The sequence below is a fragment of the Mastigoproctus giganteus genome, chromosome 4 (assembly GCF_048544385.1).
Source record: "Mastigoproctus giganteus isolate SK-2022 chromosome 4, ASM4854438v1, whole genome shotgun sequence".
Taxonomy (NCBI): domain Eukaryota; kingdom Metazoa; phylum Arthropoda; class Arachnida; order Uropygi; family Thelyphonidae; genus Mastigoproctus; species Mastigoproctus giganteus.
The window spans coordinates 165,318,246-165,341,873 of record NC_143578.1 but is presented as its reverse complement, the minus strand read 5'-3'; the positions used below and the strand labels follow the sequence as shown (position 1 = coordinate 165,341,873).

Here is a 23,628-nt window from a genome sequence, read left to right as displayed (position 1 = left end):
ATTTGGTTGCCCTTCTTTGGTTGCCCGTTCCAGAAGATTTAATCCTTCCTAAAGTGAGGCCTCCAGACTTGTATACAATAATACTTTAGAAGCGGCCTAACCATGGCCTTGTATCTTATTGCCAACGTATACACCAATATTAACTTTTGTGTCCTTAAAAGATATCTGATCTACAGAGTCATCAATTTTTGTCCCTAGCAGACTCTGGTCCTGTTCCAACTGTCCTTCTTGCACAACATATTTCCGTTTCCTTGACAATACTCACCGGCAATAATGAACTTTTTGGGACCAACGCATTCTGTCTTGGAGATTGCCGCTGTGTTGCCTCATGCACAAATGTGAGCTCTGGCGTTGACTTGGGCAGTTGAGATCTTGATGGGACCCCCATTTTAATTCTTCTACTCTTCAAACTCTCATAGACGTTCGTTAGAATGCTGAGCTGGCGATTAATTTCTTCACACTCTCTGCACCGAACACAAACAAAAACATCTTCCTTAGCTGTATCCTGTCCTGTCCTGTTCCACAAATTCGGTAAACATTTCACAAGTTGTACATTTTGTTAGGCTCTGATTCTCAAGAGAACCGTCCCTTTCGGTTCTCCCCCGAGCCATAGCATTCCCGCTACTTTGTTGCCCTTTGCTTTGCTGCTCTAGCCTGGGGCATGATTTCCTTTTAAATACAATTTAATTAATCAACAACGAAAAATAATAAAATTAATCAATTAACTGACAAGATAATAAGTTCCTAAATGCAGTGATACGTATTATGCTATCAAGTTTTTCATTATACCTTACTCTATCAGGCCGAATTTGTAGCACAGTTGGTAGAATCGCTTTCTTCCCCACACCGGATGGAAAAGATGTGATTTAGAGTCCCGTTAATGAATTTTTATGGCCCTTTTTTCACAACGTGGCTGAGTTAGTCGGTGTCAGGCGAGGTAGAATGTTTTTTTTCTCCCAGAAAACCGGGTTATTTATCCAGTAAACACAAAATCGACCACAGAACACACGCAATTTGCAGACAATATACACGAAGCAATATGGCCTTAGTCGCTGAAGCGCCAAAACACTACAACAACTACAACAACTTAACAAGTGATTAGAACCTTCCAGCGCTGCTTATTTATCAAAATGAGACCTTACTGTTCCACTGAACTTCTAGTTACGATATTTTCACCAAAACGGCGATACAATAGCGGTATGAATAATAAGTCGTCATTTCAAAATCACTAGCTAAATTAAAAATGACGTAACGAGCGTGCTTAAGACAACTAAACTATTTGTCAAACAGAATTTAATATGTTAATTAAACAAAATTACTGTAAAAATTTCCAAATAACTTTTCCGTTTCCACGAGCTCAAAATTCTTCGACCTGATGCTAGTAATTTCACAAATGTCTCGACTATTTCTGACTGTTTTTAGAAATAGTTTCGTTTGTGTTACACTGGTGTGCAAAATTTAAGGACCAGTCAGGTTTTCACCTGTAGCTTCTCATAGGAGTGGCCTGGATATGGAAAAAGCATACCAAAGGAACCTCGTGAGGTACAGAAATTATGAAGGAAACAACACCGACACAACAACTGAAACAAAACGGTACAGAGGGACGTTATTCAGAAATGGCAACATAGCACTGGCTGCCATGAACGTGATGCATCACTGCCAAAGATGGAACAAAGGGAAGAGGTGGTCCTCAGTAGGAGATATGGCCACCCCTAATGTCGATGTAGGCTTTGCACCGCCTATCCATACTTAGAACATTGTTGTTGATAAGTTCTTGCGGTAACATCGTCCATTCCTCTGTCAGCGCCATCTTCAGCTGGTGAACATTTTCTGGTGAGTGTAGACGTGCCGCTAGGCGTCTCCCCAGAGAGTTCCAGATGTGTTCGATGAGATTTAGATCGGTGGAACTGGCCGGTCAATCCATACAAACAATGTCCTCACTTTCTAAAAGCATAGCAACAGCTGCAGTGCGATGGGTGTGGCGTTATCATCCATAAAGTACAGAGAGGGCAACAGAGAGTACAGAGTAGGGCAACAAGATTAGTGAATGGAACAAAGGGGTGCTCTTACGAAGAAAGGCTTAAGTTTTGCAAATTACAGTGTCTGGAGACTAGGCACCAGCGAGGTGATCTGATAGAGGTGTATAAAGCCTTGAATGGTTTGAGCATGCTCAATGCTGATGGGATTCTTCCTCTTGCTCAGAATAATCACCTGAGAGGGCATAAATTCAAACTGAGAAAAGACAGATGTAGGATAGACGTGCGGAAATTTGCCTTTAGCCAGCGGGTGGTTGGTTGGTGGAACAGACTTCCATCCCTTGTCGTGGAAGTTGATAGCCTAAATAAGTTTAAGGCTCAGCTGGACAGGTATTTCGAACGAACAGAGGGGTGAAGTGGAAGTGGTTATTTTTTATTTATTTATTTTATTTTATTTTTTGTTTTTTTTTTGGCTGATGCTGCATAAGCTTGCTTTCTTGCATCAAATGCCTCTACTAATGCTAATGCTAATAAACACGAACTCGGCGCCAATGGCACCTCCGGACAGACGCACATGGGGAAGTATTACCTCAGTACAGTAGCATGCACCGGTTACTGTACCGCCTTCCAGTATCTGGAGTTGTGTAGGTCCATCCAAGTTAACGGCTCCCCAGACGAGAACACCGCGACCGCCATATCCATCCCTATCAGTGATGTTTGCAGGGTGATACCGTGTGCCAACCTCTTGCCAGATTAGCTGATGTCCAAAATCGCTATTGAGACTGAATCTGCTCTCATCAGTAAAGAGTACCTTAAGTAAAGATTTTGTGGTGTACCCTTTAGAAATAGTGTTGGTCCTTAAGTTTTGCACACCAGTGTATAAGCTGGTATTTTGAGCAAAGTTTCGATCATCCATATACAAATCAGTAGGCAAAGCCAATATTGAAAGCGTCGCAACACTTGTAGGCAACGCCTCAGAATAACTATGGTAAGAACGAAATAACTTGCATAAAGCTGTACTGACGTAACATGTTATCTTTCTTTCCGTTTTTTTATCTATGAGAATAGTTGTAAATCAAAGTGTGTGCGGTGACGAAGGTTGAGTTTAGTATTTAAATGATAGAGGCAATTACAGTCACTTTTCTTGCTATTCGTAAACCCTAAACCGTTCATTCGCTGTCCCGTTGGATCTGCTTTCTAAATATTAATCCTTTTTAACTCCATATTAATGGATCCGATGTCTAATTCAGTAACGAATGAAGGGGCCATTTACCGAACAGAGGAACCGACTGTGATTTCTTTAGGGCATACAGTAGAAAATGCCAAATTTTCGAAAACACCACGTAAACATAGCGTTCTGAACCCTGTTACTCTTTCATGGCATAATATCAACGTCATGGCGACAGAACAAAATAAGAAGTGGTCTTCATGTTGCCGATCTAACAGCCTTACTAAACAGAAGCAAATTCTTAAAAATGGTGAGTTTGGTTTACTTCAAGCTATATTTGAAAACTCGGTTACGTAATTCTGAAATATTCTTTTTAACTACTGTTATTTGGAATTGATCATTCCCTAATTATTTCTTAATGAAAATCATTGTGTATTTGTACTGTTTGTTTTTTTTTAACTATTTAATGACTATTTTTTATTTTTATTTTTACTATTTATTCCTGTCAGTCGATCCAAATTACCTGTTGTAGGGATATAAAATCTTTCAAGCAGTCATTATTTTATAATATTTATAAATTAATTATTTTATAATATTTATAAATTCATTATTTATATTTATATTAATATTATATTTATTATTTATATCATTATTTTTATCTTATTATTTATATTATAACAAGCAAAAATGCATTAGACTGAAGCGCCCTGACAATTTAGATATTGCATGAACTCAGAAATGTGTTTCGCTACGTTGATTGTAGGCATTACCTTCTTTATTATCTTGTTCAAACTGTATTTCCGTGTTTAAAGCATATAGGTACACAGTCGTAAAAATGGTAGTATAAATATACGTAGATTTTGGTTATTCATTAAATTTATGCGGACCTACTTAGTGAAAAATTCAAAGATATGATTCCCATTATCGGTAAGATACAATTTCAGTCTTTTGATCATTGTTCATTAAAGCTGCAATATCCTAATTTCGCAAATGTCGTGAATCTGGTTGTTCTTCAAATCATTCCAATTTCACGTGGATAGCACATTTTTATTCTTCCCTGAAAATTTCTAAATTTATAAAATAATGATAATTTGTTTGCGGTTGTCTCTTTTTTTTATGAGATTATTGCTGCTCTTTGAAAAGGGAAATTCTAGTAATACATAAACGAAAAACCACTGAATGTAATCTAGCTAATATGCATTAATATTCACCTTTGTACAGTATTAATATTCTTCTATGTTCGTCACTTTAACTGAATTTTGTACATTTTACTATTAAAAAGTACAATTAAATGAAATTTGCAGAACAGGGGAAAACATGTTTTCCTTTTTTTCCCTAATTTGTGGAAAATCCTTATAAAAAAATAGCTTTGAAATAACAAACCTAGGGAAGAAGGTAACACACATCGGTACATAAATCACATTCAACAATTTTGAATTTGCAGGTGTGTGTAATTATTAACTATTGTACCAAGTATAACTGCTTGTGTTGAGAAAATAATCGCTGAAATTTATGCCAATTCTGTGACTTGTGTTAATTTTTTTTATGATACAAGAGGCTATGAGACTGTTCGCCTTTTACTGAAAAATTTCCGGTTCACCATAACGTACGCATGCTGTATGTTCCTGTAATGTGATGCTGCTATCATTAACCCGATTAGTCAAGTAATACTGTATTTGCTTGTGCACCTACTGTAATTCATAATATCGCAATGGATATTTTATGAATGCACCTATTGTAATTCGTATATCGCAATGGAAAGTCGAGGTGCAGTTTTACTTATTTTGTTATTACTAAAAAAAGGAATGCGATTTTGAAAGCCGAATTAGACGAAATGGTGAAACGATGTCACGGCGTGGCAAGGCTTTTGTTCTTAAATTCTCAACTGTCATGGAAATAACTTGACTGCCTGCAAGAATCTGCCCGTGAACATATTAATGTAAATAATTCCCCTACTGGTATATATGCTGTGAATAAAGATTCTCGCGACCCTAATTTGGCTTTCTTCGTTTAAATCAAATGTTTTAATACATGAAATATTTGAATTATATTTTCATGCGTTTTACGGAAAGCTTAAATTGTGACACGAGTAAATACACAATTACATTTGGTGAATGTGTATCAGTTTCCAGTAATAGTCGCAGCTTGCAACTTCACTGGCAAAAAAAAAAAAATAAATAAATAAATAAATAAAAAAGAGTAGTCTTTCTCTAGGCATAAAATTTGTGGAGCTGAATAGCGAGAAGAGGAGAGTAAATAACGACTGCATCCTTAACAAAAGTGCACCGAAGTTGTTTTTTTACAAATGTATAAGGTGCAGGTCAGGGCTGGACCAAGGTATTTCAAGGCAGAAAGATTTTTCAGTGCCCCTTTACTAAGAAATAATAATTTAAAAAAATAATAATATTAATAGCCTCATTATTTCTTCTGCTTTTGGCACTCCTTAAAGAATGACACCCCGGGCGAGAACTCTGAAACCCGTTCTTTAATTCGGCAGAAGTGCAGGTGCAATTAGGTTCCCAGCACAACTAGTGCCTTTGGCCTTGCGTGTAGGGTACTGGAAGAATTAGTACTATTTCTCAGGCGAGGATAGCATGGTTGGTTGATTGTTGTAGTGTTTTAGGCGCATCAGCCAGCATTAAGGTCATATTGCACTGTATAATATGTCCACATGTATAATATGTCTCTAAATTGCCATAACCGAATGATACCATAAAAAGAGCTCTCAATTTCTGACAACAAGGTTATGGCGTCATTCGATGTAGTGTCCCTGTTTACATCGATCCCAGTTCAACAGGCCGTAAACTGCACCAAGAGGCTTCTAGAGAATGCCCAAAACCTACCGAAAAGAACATCACTGTCCACAGACGACATCTGTACCGCCCTCAACCTGTGCTTGTCAGGCTTCGTCTTTACCTTTGAGGGTTCCTTATACCAGCAGGTACATGGAACTGCCATGGGTGCCCCTGTTAACATCGCCATGGAAGAACAGATATTCCTGAACCCACCAGTACCTATTACAATATGGTACAGATACGTCGATGACATTTTCACCGTCATCCCATGTGGCCCTGAAGCAACATTGCTGGAATATCTCAATTCCTTGTCAGTGTTCATCCAGCTCACTCTAGAGTTAGAAGTAGACGGATCTCTCCCATTCTTGGATGTCCTGGTAAAACGTGTAGGCCCACATCTAAAAACCTCAGTATACCGTAAGTCAATGTGGTGCAGACAGTTCACCAACTACAGATCTGGCCATGCCCCCTAGCCATCATCTCAACAGCACTGCATGCACTCTATTCTCCAGGACTTGGAGCCACTCCAGCACAGATGAAGCTAGGCGCAACGAGATTTCCAGAGTGAGGACAGACTTGATCAATTGTGGCTATCCAACCCACATGTTGGACAAGTGCTTATTACAAGTGCAGGAGCTCACAGGCCACCCGAGCCTGCCATCAACTCAGGACAATGTGCCTACCGCCTACATTCCCTATTATCCGGGCGTGTCAGGCAAAAATTCTCCGAGAATACCATATAAAATGCGTGCAGCTGCCTGGTAGAAACTTACGTTCTCTAGTTTCCAACGTACAGGCTCCGGTCACCACTCTCTTACGCAGCGGTGTAGTATACCGTATAGCCTGCAAAGATTGTGACAGCTGCTATATAGCAGAGACCTCGAGACGTCTTCAAGACCGCCTTGCAGAACAGGACAGATCGATTCGCCTTGCTGAGACCAACCAGTCCCCAATCGCGGAACACTTCTGGTCGACCCACCATGACCTCAGTCCCAAGCGCGACTACGAAGTGATTGACCAGTCCCGACACTTTCGCCACCGCCTCTGGTTAGAGTCTCTTAATATATTGTGTAATTCAAGAGCCATGAACCGTTCCAAAGGCATGAGACTTCACCCCATCTTGGAGATAACTGTTTTAAGTCTAGTTAAGCGCTGGAGGCAAAGCTACGCACGTCCATGCAGCAACGATGAACAATTAAATGGTTGAATGGCTAACCTCGTGCCCTCGCACGCCTCACTGCACGCACAACTCTGTGTCCGTTAAAATAATTTTTATCTCTAAAGTTTCCATTCTGTTAGAATTTGTTGACAAAGAGGCACGTTCAGCCTCGAAAGCTCCAAACTATTTATTTAAAGTTATATTTTACTGGTTATGTACGTTATTATTTCTTATGTACAATAGATTCCAGTACAACAGGCCCATTTACTCTCATCATTAAGGTTGCTATTAATAAAAACAGCTCTGCATAGAGCAATCTTATATACTCTATAGTTTTATGTAGTGCTGATGGAGGAACTTTCCGACTTATAGCTAACCTATCATGTCAGGGATCAAGTGCTTCTATACTTGCATATACAATATAATCATAACTGTGTATATATAACAGAACAACTCAGGTGCGGACTGGCTATGGTTCGCTTCAGCGGCTACTAACAATATTGGCCCCTTTTTTATTTTTAATTACATCTGTAACACGCTGCAAACGCCATTGGCCACAGCAATAATCATCGCCTTGCTGCCCCGGCCAGTCCTCCGAACCAACGTGTATCATGCTTATTGCACACTCAACGTATTTTGATGTTTTTTTAGCATTTTCGTATGTGTAACACTGTCAGTCAATAAGGACAAACTAAAAACATTCTGTAATTCATACAACTGCTTTCGCTTTGTTCTCAGCAGTAAAAGATACTTGTATAAAAATATCTTCGTCTAATTGGTTTAGAGTAAGATGTTATTTCCAAAATGGACACATTACTATTGTATGTTTTCTGTAAATTCATATTAAATGAAGCATATAATTAAAGGTAGTTATCTCATTGCCGAATTTCTCTGCCTAAATTTTGGGGGACTGCTCATGTAGCACAGTGGTAATAATCACCATCTTCCCCACACCGGATGGAAAAGGCTCATGTTCAAATTCCGTCAATGAGGCGAGGAACTTTTATGGGCTTTTTCCACTGCGTGGCTGAGTTAGTTCGGAGGGGAAAAACTGTGCATGGATAGCACAGTTTTTCCCCTCCGAAAACTACGATTTTTCGTCCAGCAAAATAGGCAAATCTACCAGAGAACACAAGCAATTTGTGGACATAATGCAGGCATATCGCGATGGCATCTTGTCCCATCTTGCTGTTTGTAAAGGACAGTTATGCAAGTGCTGGTCTTAGTTAGCCGATGTCATTTCATGTTCTGCTCAACTTGTAGCCCTTTTTAGTTTTAATTACTATTTAATTTTTACATTTTGATTATTACTTTTGTTTTTATTTATTTATTATTATTTAGTTATTTATTTATTTTTTCTAATAAAAAAAATCACTTGTATAAACAACGTATTTTAAGATTCCTCTGGCTTTCTGTGTAAGGAATCACTATTGTATACAATTTATGTTAATAAAGAATCTTATTATTATATGGGCTTATAAGTTCTGTCTTGGGTAGCCCTAATCTGCCAGCTTTTTTTTGCCTATTTTTGGAACTTTAACAGCATTCTACATCGTTACAAGGTAACACAGAGAAATTCCCAAGATTCTCAAGTCATCCGTGAATTGTATTAATAATTCTTATTGGGATGAAGGTCGTTCTGCAAATGTATTCTTCTCATTGCATTAAGGGTAGCACAACGGGTATCATGCTGTGATTGGATGAGAGCAGAATTTTATTCTTTAATTGTATTTTAGTATTAGTATTGGAAAATGATGCAAGGAAGCAAGCTTGTACAGTATCAGCCAAAACAAAAAAAAAAAAAAAAACCTACCCACCTGTCTCCATCCTCTATAATAATTTGTCTAATCCTTCCTTAAATTTATTCAAATTACCCACTTCTACAACATCAATTAGAAGTTTCTTCCAGCAATCAATTATTCTCCGGCTGAAAATAAATTTTCGCACATCTGCTCTGCAGCTGTCCTGTTTCAATTTAAATTATGTCCCCTTGCGTGTGTATTCCGAGCAAGAGAAACGATGCCATCAACATTTAGTTTACTCAATACTTTAAAAGCCTTAAACACGTCAATCCGTTATCCTTTGTGTCCGTTTACCGGTGTGTCCTTCACTAGTCTTGTTGCTCTTCTCTGCACCCGTTCCAACAGATGCACATCCCTCTTAAAATAAGGTTTCCATGGCTGTAGGCAGGACTCAAGATGTAGCCTAACCATCACTTGTACAACGGGACAATCACCTCTTTATTCCTGATAAAATTACTGTATATCATTAACAGAACCCCATGTCCCAGCAGCCTATCTGCACTGCTCAGAGAACTTCTTGTCGTACTCTGCATTTACCCCTAGGTTTCTTTTGTTCTCCACTACCTTGTGTGTGGTACCACCTAATTGGTATGTTATTCTGGGATCACTGCAACCCATATGCAGTACCTTGCATTTATCAATATTAAACGTCAGTTTCCTCTTCTCAGCCCATCTCCTAATTTTTCTTGATCTTTTTACTATGGCATACCTTGCATTTATCAATATTAAACGTCAGTTTCCTCTTCTCAGTTGGCGCACTATGGTCATAGTTGCCGATGCGCCCAATAAATCCCGAAACAAACAAACCTCTTCTCAGCCCATCTCCTAATTTTTCTTGATCTTTTTACTATAGCATACTCTAATTACTGTCATTAGCCACCCTGCCATCCTTTGTATCATCTGCAAACTTAGACATTAAGCCTGATATGTTTTCATCACTATCGTTAAAAAAATACTGAAAACAGTAAGGGGTCCAGCACTGAACCGTGAGGAATTCCGCTAATAACTTAATCCAAGAAGAGCTAATAACTTAATCCAAGAAGAGCTAATAACTTAATCCAAGAAGAAGTATGCCTTTTGCCACTCGACCAGGCCTTTATCTATCCGGAGCAGTAACTTGCCTCTAAACGGCATAATGCGCCAATTTTTAGAGCAGTCTTTCATGTGGAACAGTGTCAAAAACTTTATCGAAATCTGAGTAGAATTCATTTGTCACTGCGCCATAGTTAATCAGATTGGTCAGACAATAAAAAAAATTGAGGAAAGCCTATAATTAAGTGTAATTATCTCACTACAGCATGTTTCTCTAGTTTCCCCTCACAACAATCATTTACCAGCTGCCTGCTGTAATCACGTTTTCATGCTCCTATGTCTATTGGGTGCAATGAGTTGTCGATACTCTGGATGCCAATGTCAGTTATGTTAGTAATAATAATAAACTTCTTTATTGTTGCTAAGTTCGTTACAAGTACTAGAAACAATAGTTCTCATCACGGCGACATGGCCAGGAGTTTTACGTTAAGGAATGATACATGTGATTGAATCGGTAAAATTAACAGTTATACGGGATATTATAAGTTACACAAAATAAAAACATGTAAATTGAAATTATAATAAATAGGAAAATATAACAGAAACAAAACAGAACATCGTAACACAATTTGGAAGAATTTATCCCAGTTCAACAGATTCGATCCACTCTTGTAGATATCAGTAATTAAGACAATCGATGAAGACTCGATGGATGGCTATAGTTATATTTCTTAAAAAATCATTAAAACGAAATATTTTCAAAGTATGAGTTTGCAGTTTATACATCCAAGTGTATTTCGTTTGCAAACTGCTGCGTGTATACTTTGGACTGCTTGTCTGTTCAGACCAAAAAAATCCGAGTTTTCCGGAGAAAAACCTGCCTACTCACTCATAAGAATAACAAAAAAAAAATCACAACAGATTTGAATTCCATGTAAGCAGATCTCAAGCTCGTGACTTTCCAGAATCGCAACTACCCCTAGACAGCTTCCCCATGATCCATTCTACCGTTGAAGGGGACCACACCCCTCAGTTACAAAGACAGACTGCGCCTGCTGACCTTTGTGCACCTGACCCCACAATAGACCTCTGCCAAACAGTGAAGCCTATTCTTGTCAGAACCAGTTTTCCCTTCGACCCCAGCAAGCAATAAGAAAGTGTCCCAAGTTTTCGCCGGAAACAGAATCCCGTGGCTGAGCCGAGTGTCAGGGGACCACTCAACACCGCTTTCCATTGCTCAAGTAATCTTCGAACAGCCTTAATGCTTATAAAGAGCCAGATCAACCTTCACAAAGGACAATACGTTTCATCCTTGGTGCAGACAGGTTCTCAAGCCTTAAAGCAGCACATTCGTCAGAGAAATTATTTATTACAAAACTGGATCCCTCCACCACTGTGAAGCTATTCGAATATATTCCGAGAAAACGTAATGTGCAAGTTGATGTTAGACAGATAAAGACAAAACACCTCACATACAACTCTTTTCAGGTCTCTTGTCACCGTGATGGCTTGCTTAATCCCCGAATCTGGCCCCTGGGTTCGAAAGTAAAAATATTTCAAAACCACACACCCTACCAACCGAACAGAAACTCCAGGTAGCAATTTAATTCAGAACTTTCAACAGTGCCGACCTGCTCTTATATTCTACCAGAACGTTCGAAGTATAGCCAATAAGCTGCATACCTTACAGTCCCTCCTTTTAGCTGAAGAATACGTTGCTCTGTGCCTATCTGAAACATGGCTCCATGCAGACAAACAAATTGCATACCTTTCCGGAGCACACAAATATAATATCATAACAAATGACCAAACCCACAAGAAAGGTGGTTTGGTGATGTTATGTGTCCACAAATGACTTCATATTACCCATACGGGGAGGAGCGACTCAAAATATTTTGAGGCCTTGAGTATCTCAATATCAGATAAAAGGAATCAATATCCAGAATATCAGTTGCAGCTTGTGGTAATCTACATACCCCCAGATCGCAGCCCAGAAGATAGAGACGAGCTGTACTGTTGGATCATGATTCATATTAAAGTCCCCTCACCTATCATAATTTTGGGCAACTTCAATTTTCCCCTTCCGAAGTTCAGTAATGAGAAAGTAGAGCTCACGAACCTGTTATTAGGAATCGGTCTGAAAGAACTTGACACATTACCAGCAAGAGGATCCTAGCGGCTATACCTGTTATTTCACAACATTGTCGGAGTGAGGAGCGCTCCCTCCCAAACAAAATTCTCTTTGGACCATTCACCTATTGTTATTGAACTACCAACCAACATATACTCTTCTTCTGTCGGAAGGCACCCTACCAAATCTACACGCAAGATTTATTTTCTCCACCAAGTTCATCAAAGAAGCCGATATCCTTCAATATTTGAAATCAGTTGACTGGCAGGCAATCACGCATTTTCCGTCGACAGAGATTATTAACTCTATTGCGTTGCACATTAAAAAAATTGCTGAAATAGGAGCAGCTAAAGAAGTCCGCATCTGCCACTGGACAAAGCCGTGGTTCTCAACTGAACTAAAAGCCCTCTTCACAAAAAAAAAAAAAAAAAAAAACAGAAGACCTTTAGGGCCTTTAGAAAATGTCCTTCGGATCAAAACAGAACGATATATCACCAAGCAAGAGCGGCTTTTGTGAGAGCTACGATTCAAGCTCACAGGCAAATCCTGTACAACAGGCTCGCTTCAAACAGAAGGATCAGAACAAATAAGGAAACAATAATAAGTAAACATACTCTATCTGAATGGGCTCTCAACACCTTCAAAGATCTGGGAAAAGATAGTGCAGATGTAAATGCTTGCTATGCCCCAGGAACATACACAGTACAACTGTCGTCCAATACTCTCCACAGGGCTGAAATCACTCAGGCCATCAACAATCTTCCAAACAAGGCTACCGTCGCTTCATTCATTTTATTTTTTCATTTATTTACACACTCAAATATTATTTACAATCTCAAGAAACATATACAATAATTTATATACAATTTTATGTACATTTTCATTCTCATATATAATTATCCCAGCATATATATATTTTGTTCAAACTACAGTAGGGGAAACACAGTAGAAAACACGTGTGTGTCCTGGTATCAAGGGTGGCCCCTAGGCATAGCCCATTTCCACCTAGTGGATCTATATTGAATGTAGGACCTCTGCAAAGGAGCAGCCAACACCTGGGCAGCTGATGCCTGGTGCCCGTCCCCAGGCACGAGTAGCCGGGCCTGGGTTTTTTTTATCCTCTTACATGCCAAAGTGCACAAAATCCCGCACCCACTGGAGGTAGTGCAATACCAGTGGGTGCCAGCTATCCCGCTCCCAGACCGCCCAGTCCTGGGAGCCCGCAAAAAAAAAAAAAAAAAAAAAAAAGAAGGCTGGAGCTCCAAAAACCCATTGAAGTTACACCGCTGAGACAAACACTTTTAAAGAACCCTGCAGTTTTCAATAGCATGATGTATATCAGTTACCCTATTAACTTTAACATTAACAAGGAAATAAACTATTAACATTGATTACACATTCCAGTGAGGTTTACCAGTCTCTCTGATCAGTTCTAGCAACAGAATTTGAAAATTATTTACAGTCGTTTTTACAGCAATATTAATTGTTACTTACCAATAGTTACATGTATTTCTGTTTTATACAATTGTAAAGAATGTCCACTAGTCTAACTGTTCAGGAAATATATAGTCTGATTTAATTTTTCCCTAGTAGAATCTGAGCTTGTAGAGTAGGGCTATAGAAGTTCCTCAAGGCGATTTCTATGTAGAGAGTTCACATAGTATTCCTGAGCTTTAGGCTATAGGAAATGAAACCTTAAAGGTTACCTTTAAAGCGATTTATACCATTTCTACAAAATTTATACACCAGGGGACTTACCAGGAGAGGAAGTTCCCAGCATGCACTAAAGCACTCGCAGTAGCACTGAGAATTCTTGCAGAAGGTTTTCCTGTAAGCGTAGTTATAAATTTTCAGTCAGAAAGCAGAAATTGGAGTTTTTTGTGTTCAGTAGGCTTGATGGCATTTCAGATTATTGCAGGATTCATCTTATGGGGTGAAGATCTTATTTTATTTTTATTTTTTTTTTAAATAAGATTTCATAAGAGAGAAGCGTGTTGGGGTGCACAGAAGTATGGATGTTCTTAACTGTATGGTTAAGCAATTATTTACAATTCTTCAAGGTTAGCTTCCTAATAATTTAGGCACGTTTATACACAAAGCTTCTTGGTGAGCCGTCCAGCATCACTTAGAGGAGAAAGGGGTCTACCTATCATTTCCTGTTGCGTTGATGGCTATCTTCCGATATATTCTTCCCAAAAGTAAGTTAATCTGGATCATTATGACTCCGTAGTAAAGTTTCTAGCCGCAAGTCTTTTCTTGAAAACTTCCGCAGAGAACTGTTGAAATGTAGTGAAGACATCAGAATTTTCAATGAGCAAATGTACATTATTTTCAGAGAGGTTATTTATTTTACTCAGCTGTACCTGTCTTTCATTGCATTCAAAGAGAACATGCTGCCATGTCTCAGATGCACCGTAGTGACAGAAAGGGTCAGGCTCAAGGCCCCTTTCAAAACAGCTTAGCCCTGAGCGACCCGTGGCCAGTCATTAAATATGATGTGGTCATGCTAGGCACAAACCATTTTGAGACTGTGGATAATGATGCGAATTCAACGTTTGAAATATATCTTCGTGTAACCTCACCATGTTCACTTTGAGCCCATCTTTGCTGCCAAACAGCAGTGAGTTCCTTCCAGAGTCTTCGTTTTTCCTCTTTTATTCTGTTCGCAGGGTCTGTTACAATGTTAAATATACTTACAGAAATTCCTTTTTTGAGATTTCAGATCATACCCCTGTAGGAGATATAAAGAACCAGATGCAGGGTTCCTGCTAGGACGTGTAGAGCATTATTCGACACCGTCCTAGGAGCTTGAAGAAGAGTGAGCAACACCGAACGCTATAATGAAAGAAGTTTTGTCCTAATCTTAGTTTTTGAGACCCTCCAAAACCAAACACCTGCTGCGTACGCAGCAATCGGTAGGAAGATAGTCCTATAGTATAAAGATAATGTCTTTTTGCTAAGGCCCCCATTCTTTTCTGGAAATCCTTGCAATTCCAGCCGTGAATTTTTTAATTTTCTCAGAAATTTTGGATACGTGAGCATGAAAGTTTAGTTTGTCATCGATTCTAAATACTTGGTGCTGGATACGTAGGGGATTTGTGAACCATTTAGGATAACTCTGGGAGGTCTGCCATAATTGAATTGCTTTCGAAAAACCATGAAATTAGTTTTTGTAGGGGAAATTTTGAGCTTATTTAGATTGGCCCAGTTGGATAAATCATCCAATATCGTTTGGATCTTTTGTTCCAAAATTGATCTCGACCTTCCAGTAACGCCGACCGCCAAGTCGTCTGCATATGCAATTTTTAGGCAATCCCCATTTTCCTTTGTCAGCCATTGGTCAGACTGCATTCCAGAGGAGAGGCCCCAGGACTGAACCCTGTGGGCACCCTATGGAAGCAGTCCTGGTGTAAGTCAGGTGTTTGGCACAAATCTTGATCTGTCTGTCTTTAAAGTATGATCTCATAGTTTGGTAGATATGATTATCACACATTGCTGAACGTAGCGACCCGAGGACGCTCTCCCACCAGAGGGAGTCGAAAGTGCCCTCGAAGTCCACGAACACCACCAAGACATACTTGCTGTGAGAACCCTAGATGTATTTCAGAAGAGAGATTATAGCGTCTTCGATCGAGTGACCCTTTTTGAATCGGTGTCGATGGTCTGAGCACAATTGTTGGTCCGATAACATGCTTGCAATTCTGGGAGATATTAATCTCTCAAAAAGTTTCCCTAAATTGGCCAGGAGGGATATTGGTCTGTACGCCCTTGGGTTTGTTTTGACTTTTCCAGGTTTATATAAAATTTTCAGTATAGCTAGTTTCCAGGATTGGGGAAAAAGTCCCTCGAGGAAGCATTTATTGTACATATTCAGTAGGATATTGGGAAACAGTTTAAAAAATTTCACAATTACCAAATTCTCTAGCAAGTCAATGCCAGGGCATTTTTTCTTATTGAGTTTAGCAGTAGCAGCTCCTAGTTCCACTAGAGTGAAAAGGCAAACATCGGTAGATCCAACCTAATTCTGGTTTTTCCTCCTGATCTCTGCCTGTTCTGGAGTATCACAGTGAGGTAGAACCTTTGGAAACAAATTAGCAACGATCGTTCCAACAGTAGTTCCAACGGTATATTCTTAAGTCATGGACAGTCAAGTTATTGTATTGGGAGTACCTGCCACTACAGAGTTCATTAACCTTGCCAGAGAATAAACACTGACAGAGTAGAGTGCCAGTCTGTTGTTTCTAGGTTATTACTAATTACAGTTTGATAGATATCTCCACTTATCAGTTTATTCCTCATTATTTTATATATAATCCCCCAGGGGTTGGTATGCCCAACATCCTTGACCAAGTTTTGCCAGCAGGTGCTCTTACTTTCAAATATGGCCCGATAGAATAATTTTCTTTTCTCTCTATAACTGTTTTTCAGCCTTTCAACGTCCTCGTTAGAAAGATGTCTGCTACGCTGATACAAGCGTCTGGCTTGTTGAGTTTGAAGCCTCAAATTAGAAAGCTGAGTGTTTCGCCATGGCACGGAAGGCTTTCTTATAAGTTTTTTTTTTTTAGTTGAGTTTGACATAGCTATGTATAGATGTTGTTGAACCGTGTCTATATATTCTGAAGCCGATAGTTGGTTTAATGCTTCAGCATTCTCCACTTTAAATACCGTACACAGATAATACTCGAATTTTTTCCATTTGACTTTATCTATACGGTATATTCTTAAGTCATGGACAGTCAAGTTATTGTATTGGGAGTTCTTTGATATGTTGAACGTGATAACCCTGTGATTGCTGTTCACCAAGGAGGGTTTCACGTCCCAGCTTCCAATTTTGTTTTCCATCCTTATGGAAGTAAGTGTGATGTCAATGTTTGATTCTCCATTGGTAGTGGAGAAAGTAAATGGTTTATTTTGTACATTTTTAATATAAAGGCTGTGAGCCATAATTAAATCTTCAAATTGAGCTCCCCGAGGATCAGTGAAGCCACTGTTCCAGAACGTCGATTTGGCGTTCAGGTCCGCCGCCACCACCAAGTTATTATTTGCAAATTTATCGCAGATCTTGTCCAGTGGGTGCAATGCTATATGCACGTCTTCTGAGGGGGGGACAGTATAGTGAAGTTAGGTAGAAAGAGATGGAACTAGAGGATACAGGTAGCATTTGCTGAGCATTCTCCTGTAATCGCAGTAATAACAAGTTCGTTATTAAACACAACAATTGCAGTTTTGGGTGAAGGATCACAAGTTGCTATGATTCTAGTGGAATTGGGGTAGCCCATGATTTTATGCGCAGTTCCACCTACTTGGGATGAATAATATGGTTCCTGTAGACAGACAATGTCATAATTATGTTCTAGGGCTACGTTTCTGATCTCGTCAGCTGCGGCACGAGAGCGCTGTGCGTTTATCTGTAAAATTCTAATTGTGTCTGTTTTGAGAGTACCCAAAATTATTTCTACTTGTAGTTGTATTATCCATCAACGATACGCTTATTTGCTAATTCCATCGCTTTTAAAAACTCGGGGCACTTCCCATGCCTGACTGAGTGATTGAAGTCCCTGTTCTTGCGTTTACAGTTTATGCATTTTGGTGATTCTTCTCTGTTGGGGCACTCTGCGAAGATGTGACCCCCATTGGCACAGTGACTACATGACACGGTTATATCAGAGCAATTCAGAGTGCCCGTAGGCCAGGCACCTGAAACATTTGTTAACTACGGTTAATTTTCTGAATTTATGCGATATAAAGCCTAAGTATATTCGATCATTTTGAAGTAAACAGTGGAGGAGTTGAGGATCGAATCCAATCACCTAGTTAGTAATACTGTTGCCAGAACCAGAGTTGAACCTGAACGTTGTACTCTCTTTTACCTCCTGTTGTGAGAAGGAATAATCTTTTAAATTTTTATGATACAGGTCGTCCAAGATATCTGCTTACTATAATCTTTTGGAACTGTATAGAGTAAAATTGTTGGACTTGACATTTTATGCTTTTCTATTGAATGTCCTGCATTCTTGAGGGCAGGCAAGGTACAGATTTTGGTGGCATCAGGTGAGTGTGTAGTTTCTACTAACAAACCCTTGTTCCGGAGGAGTCTGATGTTCTTAACTTTCATTTCTTTATATTCGGTTTTGAGTGTGTTTGTCACCGCATTCCTAATGTATTGACTGGACCGTATCACTGAGTCAGCAGTGGGTCTTAGGATTAGTATATTGCGTGGATCACCAGATCGAGAAATCCAGGGGGTTTTGGCAGGCTCTGGATGGACCACCATCCGTGGTTTATTTGACATTTCTGTTGATAGTTCTCTCAGCTTTTCGCCCTCTTCCGGAATTACCTTTCTCCAATGGACAGGATCAAGTCGGCCCCAATTTGATTTTGCAACCTCTGCAAAAGTCTTTTTCATGAACGATTGATTTCCTCCATGGGAACCTCCTGAGGAGAGACTGGGTATATTTTGATCAAAAAGATCTGCCCGACTTTCCATGCTGGTCGTCTTGGCCTTCAGCCTTTCATTATCTATTATTAGAGATGTTGTTCTCCATGTCAGCCCAGAGGCTGTGAATGAAGTTTGATGCAGTTTTCGTAACCCTACTGGTATCTGCTGACATAAAATCACCGAGCGCCTTCTTTATTTTTATAACTGTGGCATGTACAATAGTTGGATCCAAAGAAGCTCCAAGATCCAAGGTATCGGTGAAAGACGTGCTTTGAACCCCTGTTGTCTGGGAGGGGCTAATGTTTTCAGTATTTTCTGGATTTGTTGGTTCAATTTTATCACCACCTGTGCTAGTATCTTGTTTTACTGTATTTTTAGACTTTGAATCTTTCAGATTAGTGTGAACTTTTTGGTGTGAACTTCCATATTCGTGGTCTGTTCGCTCTCCTTGAACAGAAACAGCTCTAGCGCGGCCGTATTGATCAAGCTGGCTGTCACGCCAATGACAGCCAGCTTGATCAACACGGCCTGTCACTGGCGTGACAGCCAGCTTCTACTATGCTGCAGTGGGCAGCGCGACGCCATGTGGGAGTCGAGCATCAATTTCAGGGGTGGGGGGGGGGGGAATCCGGTACTGAGTCGGAAAGGCTCCCTTGTCCATTTGTCGGCTTTTTCCGACAGCAGTAAGCAATGAATTTCGCGCGGGCTGCGCGTGATATTTTTTTTTCAGGCTTATCTGGGACAGATCTGAGCAGCTCTGGCAAATTTGGCATTTTCACTTCGAACATTTGATGTAAACTCCTTTGCAGTCTTTATTAACCTCTCTTTTGCATAATTTGTAGTTGTCTGCATTTTTCGATCGAGTCTCCCCTTCCATAGAAAACGGTATGAATGAGAGTGGAAACTACGTACAGTATATGGCGCGCGCGCTCAACATAATCCCGTTAGTCGCTGCTGCAAAACAAGGCTCTCCCCAAATGTGAAAGGGACCTCCTGCTGTACAGTGATTTCCGCAGGCAGGAAGGTGACACGGGGGGGGGGGAAGAGAGAGAGAGAGAGAGGGAAAACACTGTTGGTCAGTTGTGCTAGTGTCTACTAACTGCCATTGTGCTATTCAAGAAATGACAACAAGATATCGGCCATCTTGAAAAAATTCATTGTCGCAGGCTAAAAAAGGAAAATTATAAAATACTTATCTTTTGCTGGAGCAACGCAGCTGAAATTTCATGCACCAGTAGACGGGCACTCACTGATAACCTCTGTATCACTTGAAGGATCCAGCATTCACTGTAATTCACATAAATCACCTTTAATTAGGCAAGGCTACGGTCGTGTGTGTGTAGTTTCTACTAACACACACACACACACACACACACATCCCGCAGACGTGTGTGTGTGTGTGTGTGTATACTGGTTCAGGGTGGTTCCCAGGCAAATGCCCATCTCCACCTAAATCATTTAAAACAGAAAATCTGTAAAGTGGACCTGATAAATAAAAAGATAGCTAAGAAATAAGAAGACAAAACATTTGAAAAGAGAAGTAAAGTAAAAAAAAAAAAAAAATTTTTTAAGTTAAGTTAAGTTCATAATCTAAGCTAAGTTAAGTGTATAAACAAGAAATTTTGAATAGGAAAGAATAAAAGTAAATATAAGAGAGATGTTTGTGAGTGTAGTATGTTGTTTATGTCAGGTCACTTTGCCATCAGAAAGCAGCTGAACTCTTCAACTGCAATCTGATGGTCATCCATGGCACGTGGAGCCGGACCTGGTTCTATCTTTAAAAGCTGAAGCGCCAAAGCGCAATTAAACACTCAACAGAGAGAGTGCTAGACTGTTGAGTGCCAGCTGTCCAGCCTTGGGCCGCCCAAACCCAAGAACTGAACAACAACCGAACAAAACAAAAAACAAAAAAAAAAAAAACCACTTAAGTGGTCCATGCCCAGGAGCCCCAGACCCGACTAAAAGCTTCCAGGTCTGAAGCTCCCAAGCCCTGATGAATCAATGAAGATTCTGGTTATAGACGGCCAATTCAATATCCGTGAGGTTTCGTATGATAGATCTTTTAGGGAACACAGCATTTGCATACTCTTGTAAGGCCTGAAAGTTGTTAACTCCTTGCACCAATGTATGTACATTATCTTCATTAAAATTAGCTATCTGTTTTCCTAAAAGACACCATTCAGCATTATAATAAGGACAAGAGAACAAAATATGCTGCCAAGTCTCTGCCGCTCCACAAGAACACCATGGATCCGGCTCCAACCCTCGAGAATACAGTTTATCTCTGATCGACCCATGACCTGTTAGCAAAAAACTGGTATACATAGACGGACAGAACCATGCATCGGTTTAGTAATGGCAAAATCTGCCACAGGAATGATCTTCCTGGTTATCTCTCCCACCTCTGAAGAACTCCACCGTGCTCTCCATATTCCGACCAACCCAGTCCAAATTCGAAGTTTCTCCTCCTTAACTGTAGCTCTAAGATTCAATGACATCCCTAGATATTGTGCAGGAATACCTTTCCGCATCGCATACATCATTCCTCTATAGACCACATATAAATCCAGAGGTAACAATCCAGCAATCACCTGAAGTGCCACCTTAGACACAGTCCGTGGTGCATACAAATAAGTCAGTATCATAGAACATTGCAACGACATAAACTTACGTTGGATTCTGGCCTTGAACACATCCGCAATCCATACACCGGCAGCATAAGCAATAATTGGTAAAAAGATCGTCTTGTAATATAAACTCATAGTTTTTTTACTAAGACCCCATTCTCTTCTTGAAATTCGTACAACTGAGCAAATAAACTTCTTTATTTTGTCATTCAAATGTGCAATATGTAAATGGAACCTCATCCTATCATCCAGTATCACCCCCAAGTACTTAATGTTGGTCACAAAAGGAATTTGCCTTCCCCATCTTTATTAACCAGATCTGTAGCCCTTACATAATTGATCTTCTCCTTCAACCATGTAATAACAAACCGCCAACGTCCCGCAGACGTGGAAGCTGTACTATACAAAACCTGTCCTAAAAAAGGCACATCCCAAGACCGCAAAGGATTACAGGCCCATCTTAATTAGTTGCCACACCCTAAAAATTTTTGAAAAAGCACTCCTAAGGTACTTTGATACCCACTGCTTTAGGCACCGCCCAGCATACCTTCATTCAACACTTAAGGGGAGATCAACCACAACCAACTTTCTTGAGACCTTTGGTCGAATACAACGCGCTCTGAATAGTGGAGATCAACTAGATGTAATTTTCATGGATATTTCTTCTGCATTTGACAGATTCTCCATCAAAGCCCTTCTAAAAATACTGCATCACTACCATATGATCAGGATTCCTCTTCTTGATACAACTGCAGCTCTTCTTACCAGCAGCCAAACACGAGTTTTCATGACAATACAATCCTTACACACACCCTGAACAGAGGATTCCCTCAGGATGGAGTCCTTTCTTCTTTACTTTTTGCTGCCGCCATTGACCCCTATCTGGTGCTACTTGACAATTTCCTAGCATATGCAGACGACCTAAAAATGTTCGTTCCTTCCAGTGATGATCGCAATCCACAGTTAATTGCAAAGGATGCTACCAGACAACTTGAAGACTTTGCCTTGTTCCTGAATGACATTGGACTTGCTCTGGAACCCAAAGAAAATCGCTCAAATGTCATTCACTATGAAACGGCTGAAGAATGATATCAGTGTTTTCCTCAATGGACATCCTGTTCAAAGAGTGCAACAATACAAAGACCTTGGTATGATATGGGATGAAAAATTCACCTTTACCCTTCACTTCGCAAGGGCAAGAAAGAAAACCCTTGGAGCTCTGTGGTGTGTTAAACAGGAACTGACAGGGATACGAAGTGCTAATCTCGTAACACGCTATGTGGTGAGATGTATCTCTCCCATCGCCCTTTATGCCTTCCCTGTATGGTCTTCCGCCAGTAGAAAATCTCAGGAGGTTCCTGACTGTGAAATACTGGATCATGAGGCGGCTAAACCGCTACGTAGGAAACACGTTTACCACCTCTAGAAGTACCCTTCAAGCAAATCTAGATTGGGTACCCTGGAAACTGATACTAATCAAAATGAACATTTCTATCCTCTCAAAACTCATCAGCAAAAAGATAGAAATCCCTAGCATAGATGAGATTGCCTTTCACCACCCAACTTCCAGCAGACCCCGTCGACATAGCCAAACTACAATGCAGCCACCCAGGAACAGGATAAAAACTGTAGACCGGCTGTTCCCTTCCAATACTATAGGTATATTCCTCATCCTGGATGTTGACTGTGACCAATTTCATAAAGAAAAGAATTACCAGACTGAGATTGTGCATCGTGTGTACACAACTACCAGATCGAGATTGATAAAAGAAAGGTCCAGACCAATTAATCATACATCTCAGGAATGCTGTGTTCCAGATGTCAGCTTCTGACTTCTGGCGGATGCCTCTCGAATGGAAAAAGAGTCAATTATCCAAGTGGTCCCAGATCCTGTTAGAGAAGCAGACATAATTCTCAGTTTCCATTAAGAATGAAATTCAACAACCTTTCCTTCCTGAACAATATATTTCCAGCATGAGCCACGCCTTAACCTTTTGGAGATGTCTAGTAAGAAAGAACCAACTGTATTTTTTTCCCTTGATCCGAGATACCAGTGAACTCTCCTATCTAAAGTCCAGTTTATCCAATTCCTTATATTTATGTAAATGTCAAATATCAATTGTACATATTTCTATTGATCAATACTGTCATTGATTATTTTACTGTAATTATTTTCTGTAGGTCCCTTCTAGCTTACATGCTGTTCTAGGGGTGTTTGTAAAAAGCAATAAACTGAATAAATAAAAAATAATAAATAAATAATATAAAAAAAAAAAAAAAGTAGCAGCTTTTTCCCAATACGGGAACTACCGGGCGAGGGCAATTATGTTTTTTTTTTTTTTTTTTGTTATATTATTTATTTATTTATTTTTTTTTTATAGAAAGATAACTACTATTGTGTTGTCATCGCAAATGTTATGAATACGAGAAACATTCGCCAGGATGACAACACAATAGCAGTTATCTTTCTATAAATGTGATATTTTTAGGTATAGCCAT

The 23,628-nt window shown here is 39.7% G+C and overlaps 1 protein-coding gene across 1 annotated transcript in view; it reads left to right on the top strand.

Annotated features, from left to right (window-relative positions):
• The first annotated feature begins 3,194 nt into the window (after nt 1-3,194).
• LOC150087168 (protein white-like) overlaps nt 3,195-23,628 on the top strand; it is a 138,154-nt gene continuing 117,720 nt past the window's right edge. Inside the window, exon 1 of the mRNA XM_090372389.1 lies at nt 3,195-3,454. Within this exon, the coding sequence (XP_090228515.1) occupies nt 3,205-3,454 (250 nt within the window). The 5' untranslated portion in view covers nt 3,195-3,204. The remainder of the gene's footprint in view (nt 3,455-23,628) is intronic.